Source organism: Rhinichthys klamathensis, unplaced genomic scaffold (genome assembly GCF_029890125.1).
Source record: "Rhinichthys klamathensis goyatoka isolate OS25496 unplaced genomic scaffold, OSU_Roscu_1.1 h1tg000240l_1, whole genome shotgun sequence".
NCBI lineage: Eukaryota > Metazoa > Chordata > Actinopteri > Cypriniformes > Leuciscidae > Rhinichthys > Rhinichthys klamathensis.
In genome coordinates this window covers 1034244-1047202 of record NW_026606762.1, presented here as the reverse complement: position 1 = coordinate 1047202, position 12959 = coordinate 1034244, and the positions used below count along the sequence as shown (strand labels likewise).

General features: G+C 39.4%; 1 protein-coding gene across 1 annotated transcript in view; it reads left to right on the top strand.

Annotated features, from left to right (window-relative positions):
- Positions 1-12807, top strand: part of pkd1l2b (polycystic kidney disease 1 like 2b) — a 51645-nt gene extending 38838 nt beyond the window's left edge. The window contains exons 27-33 of the mRNA XM_056265781.1: positions 5170-5303; positions 5388-5515; positions 9427-9587; positions 9702-9912; positions 10471-10572; positions 10889-11020; positions 12599-12807. Of these exons, the coding sequence (XP_056121756.1) occupies positions 5170-5303; positions 5388-5515; positions 9427-9587; positions 9702-9912; positions 10471-10572; positions 10889-11020; positions 12599-12715 (985 nt within the window). The 3' untranslated portion in view covers positions 12716-12807. The remainder of the gene's footprint in view (positions 1-5169; positions 5304-5387; positions 5516-9426; positions 9588-9701; positions 9913-10470; positions 10573-10888; positions 11021-12598) is intronic.
- The last annotated feature ends 152 nt before the right edge of the window (positions 12808-12959 follow it).

The window sequence follows — 12959 nt, the reverse complement described above, 5'->3', positions numbered from 1 at the left end:
AGCGCGTCGCGTTATAGCGTTTTCTAAATCATAATCCTTTCTCCCGGGTGTCTGTTAGATTAGGCCTACAGCACTGGAGAGCGCTATGAATTGTTCTTCATGCGCACTGTAACTGAAATTTAAAACTGTTAAAAGAAAATGCTCAATAAACTGTTGCATATATATAATACATTAAGCTTAGATAGACAGATATAATCTCTTCGCTTTGTGCTTTGAACTTTTCAATCCGGAGCGCTGCGCGCTGTGACTTCACGTTGCTTCAAGTGCATCATTCTGCGCACGGGATGCGCATAATCGCTTTGCCGCTCTTATTCGAGCCTTTCATGTTATAATGTTATAATGCTTAGGGGAGGTTTAAACACCTGAGGTAAGGGGGCGTGGCCAATGGGAATATCACTCATGGGCCACGCCCCCTCCCCCTGGCGAAATGGGCCTGCCACCACAGCTGGAAAAAATCCTAGAGGAAACACTGGTCTCCGTTTGTCATTCTGTATAGCAAAGCAGATGAGAGTAGATCATGATCAGAAACCCGATTAGAAATCATTATGGATAAAATCGAATCGTTTTAAATCGAAAATCTTTTTGAATCGAAAATCGATTTTGAATCGAATCGTGGCCTCAAGAATCGGAATCGAATTGAATCGTGAGATGGTAAAAGATTCCCACCCCAGTAGTAATACCCCGGACATTGTGTCAAGATGATTTATTACCCTATGATTGACAGGTGGGCGGGGCTAACCTTTGACCTTCCGGAGTGTGTCCCGGAGGTCGCTTTGATCTAGGGATGACCCTTTGACCTATCGATCGATCAAGTTGACAGTTGTCTTTGATCTGGGTTATGCCGGGTGTGTTTGATGTGGTTCTATAATCATTTATTTTGACAGTTGTCTTTGCCCTATTGCCCTTTCTATTATACGTCAAGTTGCCAGTTGTCTTTGATCTGGATATGCCAGTTGTCTTTGATGTGGGTGTATAATCATTTATTTTGACAGTTGTCTTTGATCCGGAGGTATTATAGAATAAAACATTGAAGCGGTGTGCAATAAATAAAATCATCTTACTTTATCAGACGTTCCCCAAAGATGTTCCTCCGAGTGACTCTCTTGCTCACCGGCCTTTTTTCATGACAGCCATGGTCACTGCATCTGTGTGTGTGTGTGTGGGTGTGTTACATGATACCCTCCGCATTCCTGAAGCAGGGGCTATAAATTTGTCGGGCTGTTCTACAGAAAGCCATAAGCGGGGAAAACATGAGCTACGTGAGTATGGACGGTTTATCCTCCCCTGAAACCCCCGACACGGAGCTGAGCCGCGTGATGATGGAAAGTCTGACTATGGCACCGAAAAAGCCCGCGGGTCACATGCGTTTGACAAACTTTCTCCACGAAAATACGGAATGGACTAAAGCTGAATACACGATGTGTAGTAACCGCGTATTCGGGTACAAATTTCACAAACCCTCGCGTTTTGTGATGCTCTACACCACCGATGGTGTGGATGAGTTCCAGCCTGGGGAAGACGCCTGCGTTGTATTTCCTGAAAAAGACTGGTCTCTATTTTACAAATTTGTCTGGAAGGATCTGCACGACGTCGGCGAAGAGCCTTTGTACACCGCCGAATGGGACGGGGTGACTCCGAACGTCCGGTACCGTTTGGTTGGCGACCATACTAAAAAGAAGTCGGATGATTCCGTCTACATATTCTGCTGTAAAGACAAGACAAAGCTCAACAGCACAAGGTCAGGAGTCATCGATCCTAGCGAGCATCACGATCTGTATGAATTGCAATTTTTGTTCAATTGGTGCGATCTGGATCTGCTGAGTAGTGTTTTTTCAGCCATTAACAAATTGTTCAAATGGTGTGACATGCACGACGGATACAACAAAATCAAAGTGCAGCTGTTCAACCCTGAGAGATGCGCACGGAGCAGTTCATTTACTAGACCGTCCACGCCCATTCACTACAGTCATCGTAAAGCTCAGCTTTCAGACCCTCCCAAGCGTCTTTACAAACCGTGGTTGAAATGCTAGAACGACTCCGCCCCTCCTCTACATCCCACATAAATTCCGGCGACCGGACCCACCCGAGCAACATATATAAACCATGGCAGAAGACAACGCTACAGACCCCAGTCATGTGTGCAGCTGCGGAATCTCTTTCGGCAGCATTCTCGACGACAACGCTCTCGACCATATTCTGACTAACGGCGACGGCTCACCATCGGACCTACACAAGGACTGGAGCTATAATTTGGGTGCAGACTACGGACCTTACATGCCCACCATACCGTCTGATGCGGATGCTAAACCCAGTTTCGACACTACAGACGGCTGTTTCAGCGACGCTGGATTCAAAATCGTAAAAGCAGCTATCGTGATACTGCTGGAACATCTCATCGGTGACAAGATCAAGAAAGAATGTGAGGGGTGTGCGATCGACCATCCAAGTCAGCTGCAACATTCATGCCTGTTTGAGCCCCCTAACTACTTCTTCGACACACACTTTGATGAACTGACAGGCAAACTGTTTAAACCGCATTTTCACTCCATCATCGCCATCATCCTCAACCGCTGTGGGTTAAAATCTCGATCCCACCGAATTCAAGGAACAGTCGGAGCTATTCTGCGCGAATTAAAAGACGAGCCATTCATCGTAGCCAAGCTGGAAGAAATCAGGGGGAGACTTTTGGACAAACCCTGTAGGGAAATAGTCCACGACGTCGTTGATCTCTGGGAATTACTCTCAATCGTCAATGGCCAGTGATCAAACCTCTTCCGACATGGGTGTTGCGGGCAGTCTGGCGCACTTCCTCATTTCCATGTTTAAAGATCATTACAAAGACCAGATCATCGGTCTTATGAACAAGATTATTGAGGACGCACCCGATTCCCCGTTTGAAATTCCACGTGATGATGACGACACTACACGTGAGGCCAATCTCAAGAAAAACATGAAACATGTAAGAGGCCTTAGTCCTAACAATACGTGGTACTGTATGATCTCTGCATGTCTTTACCACTACAACCTGCCTGTCTGTGATATGATAAAACATGTTCTCGATTGGATGTACGGTTCACCGTCTGACATCGGTGTCACCGATACGTTGTGCATGGTCACGTTTGTAACCGATGTATGTATTGATTTGGTGAAAAAGTCAAATCGATTAGACAGTGACGATGAGGAGGAGATGGTCGAACGTCGTCAGTTGATTAACAACGTCGACCAAATTATTGAACTGTTCACCGATTATGTCGCAGACAAAAACATGTTTGTGTTCCGTGACTTTTTATTCTGGCTAGATTCTAATTGTAATTAGACCGTTGTATTATATCCATTTTACTTTGATCATCCATACATGGTATTATAACCTTTTTTACTTAGATCTATTATAATCATTTTACGTAGCCTGTGTACACCTGTTATTATAACCATTTTGTCTGTTCTATTATTTCCATTTTTACTTTGCTTATGTCATTATAACCATTTTTTACTTAATGTCTTCTATTATAATCAGTTTTTACCTACTGTTTTTATCCTGTGACGTCATTATTTTTTAATAAAAGATTGATTGAAATCACCCTCACCTCTCATTCTTTCACAGTAGCTGAATCATCATCATCATCATCATGTCTGACCTCATGAAAAAGGCTTATTATACACCGTCCAACCCCGGTTCTTTAGGGGGTAAAAAACGATTAAAAGATGCCGTCTTAAAAGATAGCGGAGTCCGTCTGACCGATAAACAGGTTTCAGAATGGCTGGCTGGTGAGGATGCTTACACATTACACAAAACAGCGCCGATAAATTACAAACGAAATAGGGTGATTGTATACGGGGTCGATACTCAATTTCAGGCCGACTTAGTCGACATGTCCGCTTATGCCCAGGATAATCACGGTCATAAATATCTGCTGACCTGCATAGACGTTTTCAGCAAACACGCATGGACGAGGGTGTTGAAGAATAAGAGTGGGTTTGAGGTTACTAAAGCGTTCGAGTCTATACTCGAAGAGGGCCGTGTCCCACAGAAATTGCAGACGGATCAGGGAAAGGAATTTTTTAACAAACATTTTCAAAATTTAATGAAAAAGCACGACATTAATCATTTCGCCACCGCTACCGATTTGAAAGCCAGCGTGGTGGAGCGATAGGTCAAAGGGTCATCCCTAGATCAAAGCGACCTCCGGGACACACTCCGGAAGGTCAAAGGTTAGCCCCGCCCACCTGTCAATCATAGGGTAATAAATCATCTTGACACAATGTCCGGGGTATTACTACTCACCCCTAAAGAATACATTTGCCATGTTGTCATTATCATGACCCACCGGCATCAGTTCACCTCCATTCATATATCCTCTCCTGTGGCCTCATGGGATAGTAAAGTGTCCATCATATGCACACTTCAGAATCTCGCCGGAAGTAGTAGGTCATTCGGGTACTTTTTGCCTACTCTTTTATGAGTTCTGAGAATTCGGACATACTTCTTTTTTCACATACTTATTTTCGCCTACTATATAGTAGGCAAGTATGCGATTTTGGATGCAGCCAAAGGCTCACTATTAGGTGACTCTGCACACTGAATTGGGATAACAGAAAGTTTTATTACAGAAAAATGAAACCTTTTACCTTTAAAGCCCTGACATATCTTAAAACATCTCAGTGCCCGTTTTGTTTCAAGATCCACACTAGTAATGTTTTTTTTTTCTAAGGCATGTTTATAAAAGCTACTTAAATGTCCTAATTGAACTAATGTCCTAATTGAAATTAGCTTAAGCTAAATCTGGTGCAAAGCATCTTTAATTAATGTTTTTTTGCACATTGTCCCTGTTGAAATAAAATAAATAAAATAAAGAAAGAAAGAAACTAAGATCTAATCCTGGCTTAATCTAACCCCTGTCTGTGAAACTGTGCCTACATACAATGATGTAATTAAGCCCTACTTGAGTGGGTCTAAAAAGCACTCTAAGGTTTAGCTAAATGGATTTAACATAAATTTAAGCTATAATACTTTTTTTATTGAGTAGCATGTAGTCTGAAAAACATTCCATTCCATTTACACTTAAGTATATTCTTGACATAATAAAAACTCTGTTTAAAAGTATACTTCTTTTTCACAAGGGTTTATTTTATGCATACTATACTAATGACATGCCTCCTTTCAACCAACAGGAAGCTTCAATATCTATTTGACTCCACCTGGTTGGATGTGTACACAAGGGCGGTTTTTGCAGAGTTTACGGTGTACAACGCTAATGTCAACCTGTTCTGCATTGTCACGCTGATACTGGAGAGCACTGCAGTAGGTGAGGAAAAAGAACAATCATTCCCATATATATAAAACCATCATGTTTTATTGCAAAGCTGAGCTGACATTTCTTATTTTTCAGGCGCATTTCAGTTTCGCAGCGTGGTGCAGAGTGTCCGTCTCTACCAGTCCACAGGTGGCTTTCAATCGTTTCTCATGGCGTCTCAGGTCTTTTACTTCCTCTTCATCGTCTACTACATGTTTTTGCAGGTCAGCTCTCTGAAAGCATAATTTCATTGAAAATTGAAGTTAAATACTCAGTAAAAATACAGGTTTCAAAAAGGGGTTTTCACAGTGAATGTCAGTTAAGAACAGTGTTGGGGAAGTTACTTTTAAAAAGTAGTGTAACTCGTTACTCCTTTAAAAAAGTAATCCGTTACTTTACTTAGTTACCCCATATAGAAAGTAACTTTTTACGTTACTCGTTACTTTTACGTTACTTTTATGTTGCTTGACTTTGGGCAGAACCCAATATCTGTTCCTAAATGTGTAGGCCCTACACAAAGTTCTACTATGCATAATGCCATATATAATGCCATAAATGCATAATGCATTTATCAAAAATGTTAATATTTATGAAGAAATGCCGGTTAATGGCTAGGCATATGCATGGGCGGCGCTAGGGAGGGGCTAGAAAGAAAGCCCCCAAGAAAGACCAAAGCACCCCGTTAGCACCCCCAAAAATCCTTTCTGGAAGTAATTATATTCAGGCTGTATTCTATGGAAGTCCTGAACCGCATGGTGAAGAAAAAAAAAGAAAACTTATCTTGATATTTAGACATAATAAGGGGACATTCTAATCTGCATTAAGCCAAATTAAGCGTTCTTATAATGGTTTTCTATGGGAGGAAAATGCTTAACGTGTAAGTAAACACGTTGCGTTCATATTCTGGGCTCATCTGATTTTTTGTACATAGTATATCCTACTTTATTATGATTTTAGTATCATAATGATTAATAAATGCACGCACAATTATCCGTGAACTTGATAAATGTTGCAGATGTTTTACTATGCACGTAAACAAATGCCTTTCAACTTATGTGTGCAAAATTCAGAATTAAATGAATGTGCAGCAATACACGAGAGTCTGTAGGCCTACTATAGCCTACGTGTTGTAGCCATTAAATAAGCGCATTTAGTTTCATATTTGTTAAAATATTATAATGTTATTTTTTTCCATCTATGCTGATTATGAAAAGTGAACAGCGCGAGTAAGATGGATGCGCAATATATCGGGAGACATTGAGTCAATCAGACATGATTTTGACCACTTCATTAAGTTTTGTTTTGAAGAAAGCCTTTCTTTAAAGCGAATTTCGTTTTGTATAAATTGTATCTTAATTTTAATCAATTTTTTATCAACCAAATGCCTGCAAGTAAGAAGCAAATAAAGGGGACAATATAATCATGGAAGCGCCGGCGTGGTCACTTGCATTGCACGTGAACTGGAGCATCTCACCATAAATTAACCGAAACTCAACGTATAGAATTTAAGCTTGAAATGTCTTTAAACGAAACAATTCAAAACGAAAAGAAATAGGCTACTCTCTGATTATGTAATCCATTATGTGCATCTCTCTCTCTGGGGCGTTCACTACGGAGATGGCGATCGCGGTCAAATCTATCAAATGACGGAGATCGCTGTCAAATCCCAGGGACAGATAATCTGTCCCTGGGGAAAGTAACGTTGCGCCGAATTAAAAAAGGAACTACGTTTCGTTACCAAATTTTCAGTAGTAGCGCGTTACACTACTTTTTACCCGAAAAAGTAGTTACGTTACTGTAACGCGTTACTTTGTAACGCGTTACACACAACACTGTTTAAGAACCATTTTGAGTTAACCGAAGAACCTTTCAGTATTCAATTCTTAAAATAACTTTTTTTTTCTAAATATAATATAATATATAATATATATAATAATCTAAAGAACCTTTTTTCACTTTAAAGAACATTTTGTGCAATGGAAAGGTTCTATTGACGTTAAAGGTTCTTCATGGAACCATCGATGCCAATAAAGAAGCTTTATTTTGAAGAACACAAGAATCAGATCTCTTTTCAAATATAATGAAAGTGAAGCATGACCAGTGTCTGTCAAGCTCCAAAACTGATAAAAAGAAACCATAAAAGTAGACCTTCTGACTTGTGCACTATATTTCAACTCCCCTTAAGCCATTCATGAGCTTTTCGCAAGGAACAAACTGAAATATTTGGAATGTCATGCATATGAGCTTTTTGACTTTTAGGATTCCTTTTTTAGTATTTTTGGAGCTTGACTAATCATTCATTTGCTTTATATAGAAAAGAGTAGCTTGAAGATCAAGTCAAAACATTAGGGGTGTAAAGGTACATGTATTCGTCCCAAACCGTCATGGTACGGACTTCACGGTTCAGTGCATGCAGTCAGACGACGAATACAGTCAGTCACAGGCGATCCACACTCCAATCCAGAAGGGGGTGCACGTGGTAATGCAACACTGTTTGCTAACCGCCAAAACAGGAAAAAGCAGAAGAAGAAGAAGAGATGATCTCTACGCAACAATCGTTCAGATGACAGGCCAAGACCTTGTTAGTAGCCTATACGCCGAGTTTCAATTCATTTTTGTGACGCGCTCCACAAACTTCACAGGAAAGGAAACCGGGATGGCAGAAAGTGGCATCTGATGGATTTCTTTATTTTACAAAAGCACAATCTTTTGTTTTTATTGTGAGTGTGCACAAATAAAAATAGACCCTTTACAGTTTCGAATGCTGTCTTACACTTATCTGTATAACAACAAACGATTTTAAGTATTTTAAGTTGTTTCCGCTGTTATAATGATTTGTGTCGTGGAAGTCTCGCTACTACAGTCCATGATGCAGTGATGAAATATGCGTGTCCTGGAAATGGAAAGTATCTTGTTCCGCTTCACTCACTGTCTCCTCTTGGAAAGGTGAAGTAGGCTCTTTTTCTCCTTCCGTCTTTCCATGAACTAGAAACATTATTCTAGTTATTTTGTACTTTTATAACACAAGAGATGCTTTTCAGGTTTGTAGCTGATTTTGACCAAATGATCAGCCCTACAAAAAAATATAACCTATGCAAAAGTGCATTCTGTTTACTGTTTAGTGCTTAAAGGGATAGTTCACTTTGAAATAAATTTTTGATATGTTTTAGCTTAGCTTTAGATGTAGGAGTCTTTGTTTCCGCAGTAGTTTCAATTTTGATATGTTTAGGTCAAACCGTTCTTGTCCGTCAGTCATATAATGCAGGTCTATGGTCTCCACCTCAAAGAGCATGCACAGAGAAGTCCAAATTAAACATGATTTAATGACTCGTAAATGTAAGTACACATTGATGGCCTAAGACACGAAACGAGCGGTTTGTGTGAGAAAACAAACAGTATTTATATCGTTTTTACCTCTTGTAACGCACAGACCGAAGCGCCGGCGATCTCAGATCACTTGGATGTGGCTGTGTTTACAAGAGGTAAAAACAATATAAATACTGTTCGTTTTCTCACACAAACCGCTCGTTTCGTGTCTTAGGCCATCAATGTGTACTAACATTTACGAGTCATTAAATCATGTTTAATTTGGACTTCTCTGTGCATGCTCTTTGAGGTGGTGACCATAGACCTGCATTATATGACTGACAGACAAGAACGGTTTGACCTAAAAATATCAAAATTGAAACTACTGTGGAAACAAAGACACCTACATCTTGGATGCCCTTGAGGTAAGCTAAAACATACCAAAAATGTATTTCAAAGTGAACTATCCCTTTAATACACTAAAGGAAGCTGAACTGTACCAACTACTTTAGGGGGGACTAAATGCTTGGTGGATCAAACTATAATTTGCACTTCTGTCTGTTCAAAATAAATGAAAATAAACCTAGCATTGGGGATTTGTTGCTTTTTCCTGTTGTACCGTACTAGTATCGAACTGTGACCCCAAAACTGAAGTACGTACCAAACCGTGACTTATGTGTACCGTTACACCCCTACTAAACATCTCCTTCTTTTGTTTTATAGAATAAAGAAGTACTTGAGTAAATAATGATAGAAATTGAACTTTTGGGTGAACCGTTCCTTAAACTGCAATGCTCATATTAAACCATTCACATTTGTGGTTGAACAGGGAAAGCTGCTGAAGCGGCAGAAATGGGCATATTTCAAAAACAAGTGGAATCTGTTAGACCTGGCCATCATCATTTTAAGTTGGAGTTCATTATCAGTGTTCATCAAGAGAACAGTGCAGGGAGACCAAGACATTGAATACTACCAGAAAGACAAAGATCAGTAAGTAGATCGTTTCTTTCTAATGTTTTGATATGAGCATGAATTGAACATCCCACGACTCGACAGGTTTGGAGAATGGATGGGTGAACTGAACATGCTATTCCTGTCTTTTAGGTTTCCCAGTTTCCACGACACAGCTGTCATAGATGCTACACTGGGATATCTCATGGCTTTCTTGGTTCTCCTGGCCTGTGTGAAACTCTGGCATCTGCTGAGACTCAACCCTAAACTACACCTCATCACCTCCTCACTGCAGCGGGCATGGAACGAAATGTCCAGTTTCATTGTGGTTATCTTCATTATCCTCTTGGCCTATTCTCTCTCTGTAAGGGGTAACAAATTTTTACTGTCAATAACAGTTTAAAGTCAACATGAAACAGAAGTTGTGGTAGCCTTTTCTTACCATTGGGATGTATAACCAAGTGAAACAGCTTCTTAAATGAGAAAAAAATATAGGGCAGGACTTGATTTTGTCCATGGGGAATTGATCGGTTTGTTTGAATGGCTTAATTTTGCTATTATTGGTCACTCTCATGTGAGTGACATGTTGTCCCGCCCTCACACCAGTAAATACATAATCAGAGAAAATAAAAAATAAAAATTTCATGATGACTTTAAAATACTGTTTTGGCTCATAAACGTGTCTTAACATTGAAAAACAGACACCTTTTAGCTCTATAAGCAGCCACAGTACCACAGACAATTTCTGTTTGCTCATCAGTTTGTAAATCAAACAAAAACAAGATTTTATATTTAAAAAAGCCAAAAACTATCTTTTGACAGGAGCACATTACAATTGAAGTCTATGCAGTAAACATTGAATAGCTGCCCCATAGACTTCCATTTTGGGTGCATTTCAATACCATTTATTTGTTTTCGATAGTGCAATCTAATATTTGGATGGAAGCTGTACTCGTACAAAACGTTCCCAGATGCGTTCAAGACAATCTTCAGTTTGCAGTTTGGCTTGTTCAATTATGATGAGGTATGTAAAATGATTTACAGGCCAAGACTGGGAAAGTAACACAGAAAAGCTGGTAAGACGTTAGTTAACTCCATTACTTAACATGAAGAATTCTTCTACATCATTTATTAATCTTAGTTAATGTTTACTTGTACAGTTTTAAGATCAAAAGTTGTATCTGTTAACAGTTAATGCACTTTGAACAAACACGAAGAACATTTTTATTAACAAATGCTGTAAAATATATTTCTCATTGTTATTTACTGCATTAACTAATGTTACCAAATGATACCTTATTGTAAAGTGTTACCGAAAAGCTTTTGCTTTATCTCTACAGGTGATGGAATCTGATCCCGTGCTCGGCGCTCTCATCATTTCCACTTGTGTCATCTTCATTACGTTTGTGATACTGACCCTCTTTGTCTCAGTCATCCTTGAGGCGTTCAGTGAAGAACAGCAGGATCACCAGGTGTTTTATGAGTCACTTTCATTTTTCAGTCTAACTAACGACTGATACCGAGTAACTACTGTTAGCTGCATTTACACTGCAGGTCTTGATGCCCAATTCCGATTGACATTATCTTCTTTTAAAAGTGACCCATATCCTATATCTGCTTTTACATTATGTACTTGGTGGAACAACCCAAGGTAGACGTACTGACCTGGAAAAGCTTAGGCTGAAAAGGAAGTAAAAACGGTGCGATTTGCAAGGGATACAGACAAAATGAGAATACAATCTTTTGCTTTCCACATCATCTTTAAAGCAGTGGCGTAGCCACTCTAGGCCCCCTCAGATTTTTGATTGCTTAAAAAAAAAAAAAAAAAAAAAAAAAAATTATTTTGTGATTGTTAATTACACTGCGCAAACCAAAGTAATACTACCCACCGGATGAATAAGGGTTGGCTCTCAGTCTCCACAGTCCATAAAATATTCATTTTATTTTATTTTTCGTGTTTGCATTTATGAGGAAAAAACAATGTTACGGACGTGAGCGCTCTGAAAGCGGCACTAAAAGATTAAAGATGACTTTAAGACTTTAAAACTTTCACAGAGACATCAAACAGAAAGCACAAAACCTTTCTTTAACCTGAATTTCGTTTTGTATTAATTGTATCTTAATTTTAATCAATGTTTCACCAACCAATTGCCTGGATTTAATAAATAAGAAGTAAATATAGCAGACGATAGATAAGAAACGGAGGCGCCGGCGCGTGAACTGGAGCTCGTCTCATTAATGAACCGAAACTCAGCGTATAAGGTAGCCTACTTGCCTCCTCACATGTCTACTTTTAAACAGAACAATTCAAAACGAAAAAAAAACAGACTACAGACTGCTCTCTGCTTATGTAATGCATTTTCTCTGGCTCGTTCACTACTGCGAAGATCGCGAGTCAGCATCGTCAACTTCATCTTAGCCGACAAAGAAAACACTTGTTTATTAATAAACAATTAAAATATCTCCTTGCTATATTCATATTCACAATCCTTACTTTTGCCGGTTGTGACCGCTTTTAGGTGCTTTATTGGCAGCGCCACCCTTACATGTTACATGAGTCGCCACCGCATCACCAGAATAGGCCCTGTATATATAAAATTTGTATATATATATATATATATATATATGTTGCCCCCTCATTTAAAGACGGGACCCCCCAAAAATAACATTCTGGCTACGCCCCTGCTTTAAAGGTCAGCAAAACATTGAGTTGAGCCTTCGTCCTCCATTTGCTCCATTGAAAAGAGTGATTGCGGTTTATTCGCCACCATCACTTTCAAACGCACGTAACAGATTCATATCAGATTTATTTCCACGTATGAATGAGGCCTGAAACCGATCTGAGAATATCGGAATCCATGGGCTTTTTTCCTGCTTACACGTTCGTGGGTCATATCCGATCTGTGCCACATGGGAGGACAAAATCGGAATTGGGTCACTTGAACCATGTAATGTAAAGGCGGCCTTAGTCTACAGGTGAAGTCAATAACATTGCACGCACCAAATATGGTTTAAGTTTTAATAACTGAAATTACTCTTCTGGTACTCAGCCTTCTGAGGAAGAGGAAATCGTCGACCTGATTTTGGTGAAGATCCTCAGTCTTTTTGGGATCAAATCTAAGAAGAAAGAAGCCGAAGAAATTCATCATGGTGACAAGAATACCTAGTCCTCATCATTGGCCTGTGCTCCTCAGAGGATGTACAAACTGACCTTCTGCATTTTTGTCTTCAGTTACTTAATCAGCACAAAGAAAACAAATATCTGTATCTCTGCTGAATTAACTTAAAAAATAACTCTGCTTCAGCAATAACATATGGCACTTTTGATCAAACTTTAATTTTTTTCAGTAAAAGCAAAATGTACTTTTTTAGAGCACATTATTTCTGAAACATCTTTTATAAACTACTAAG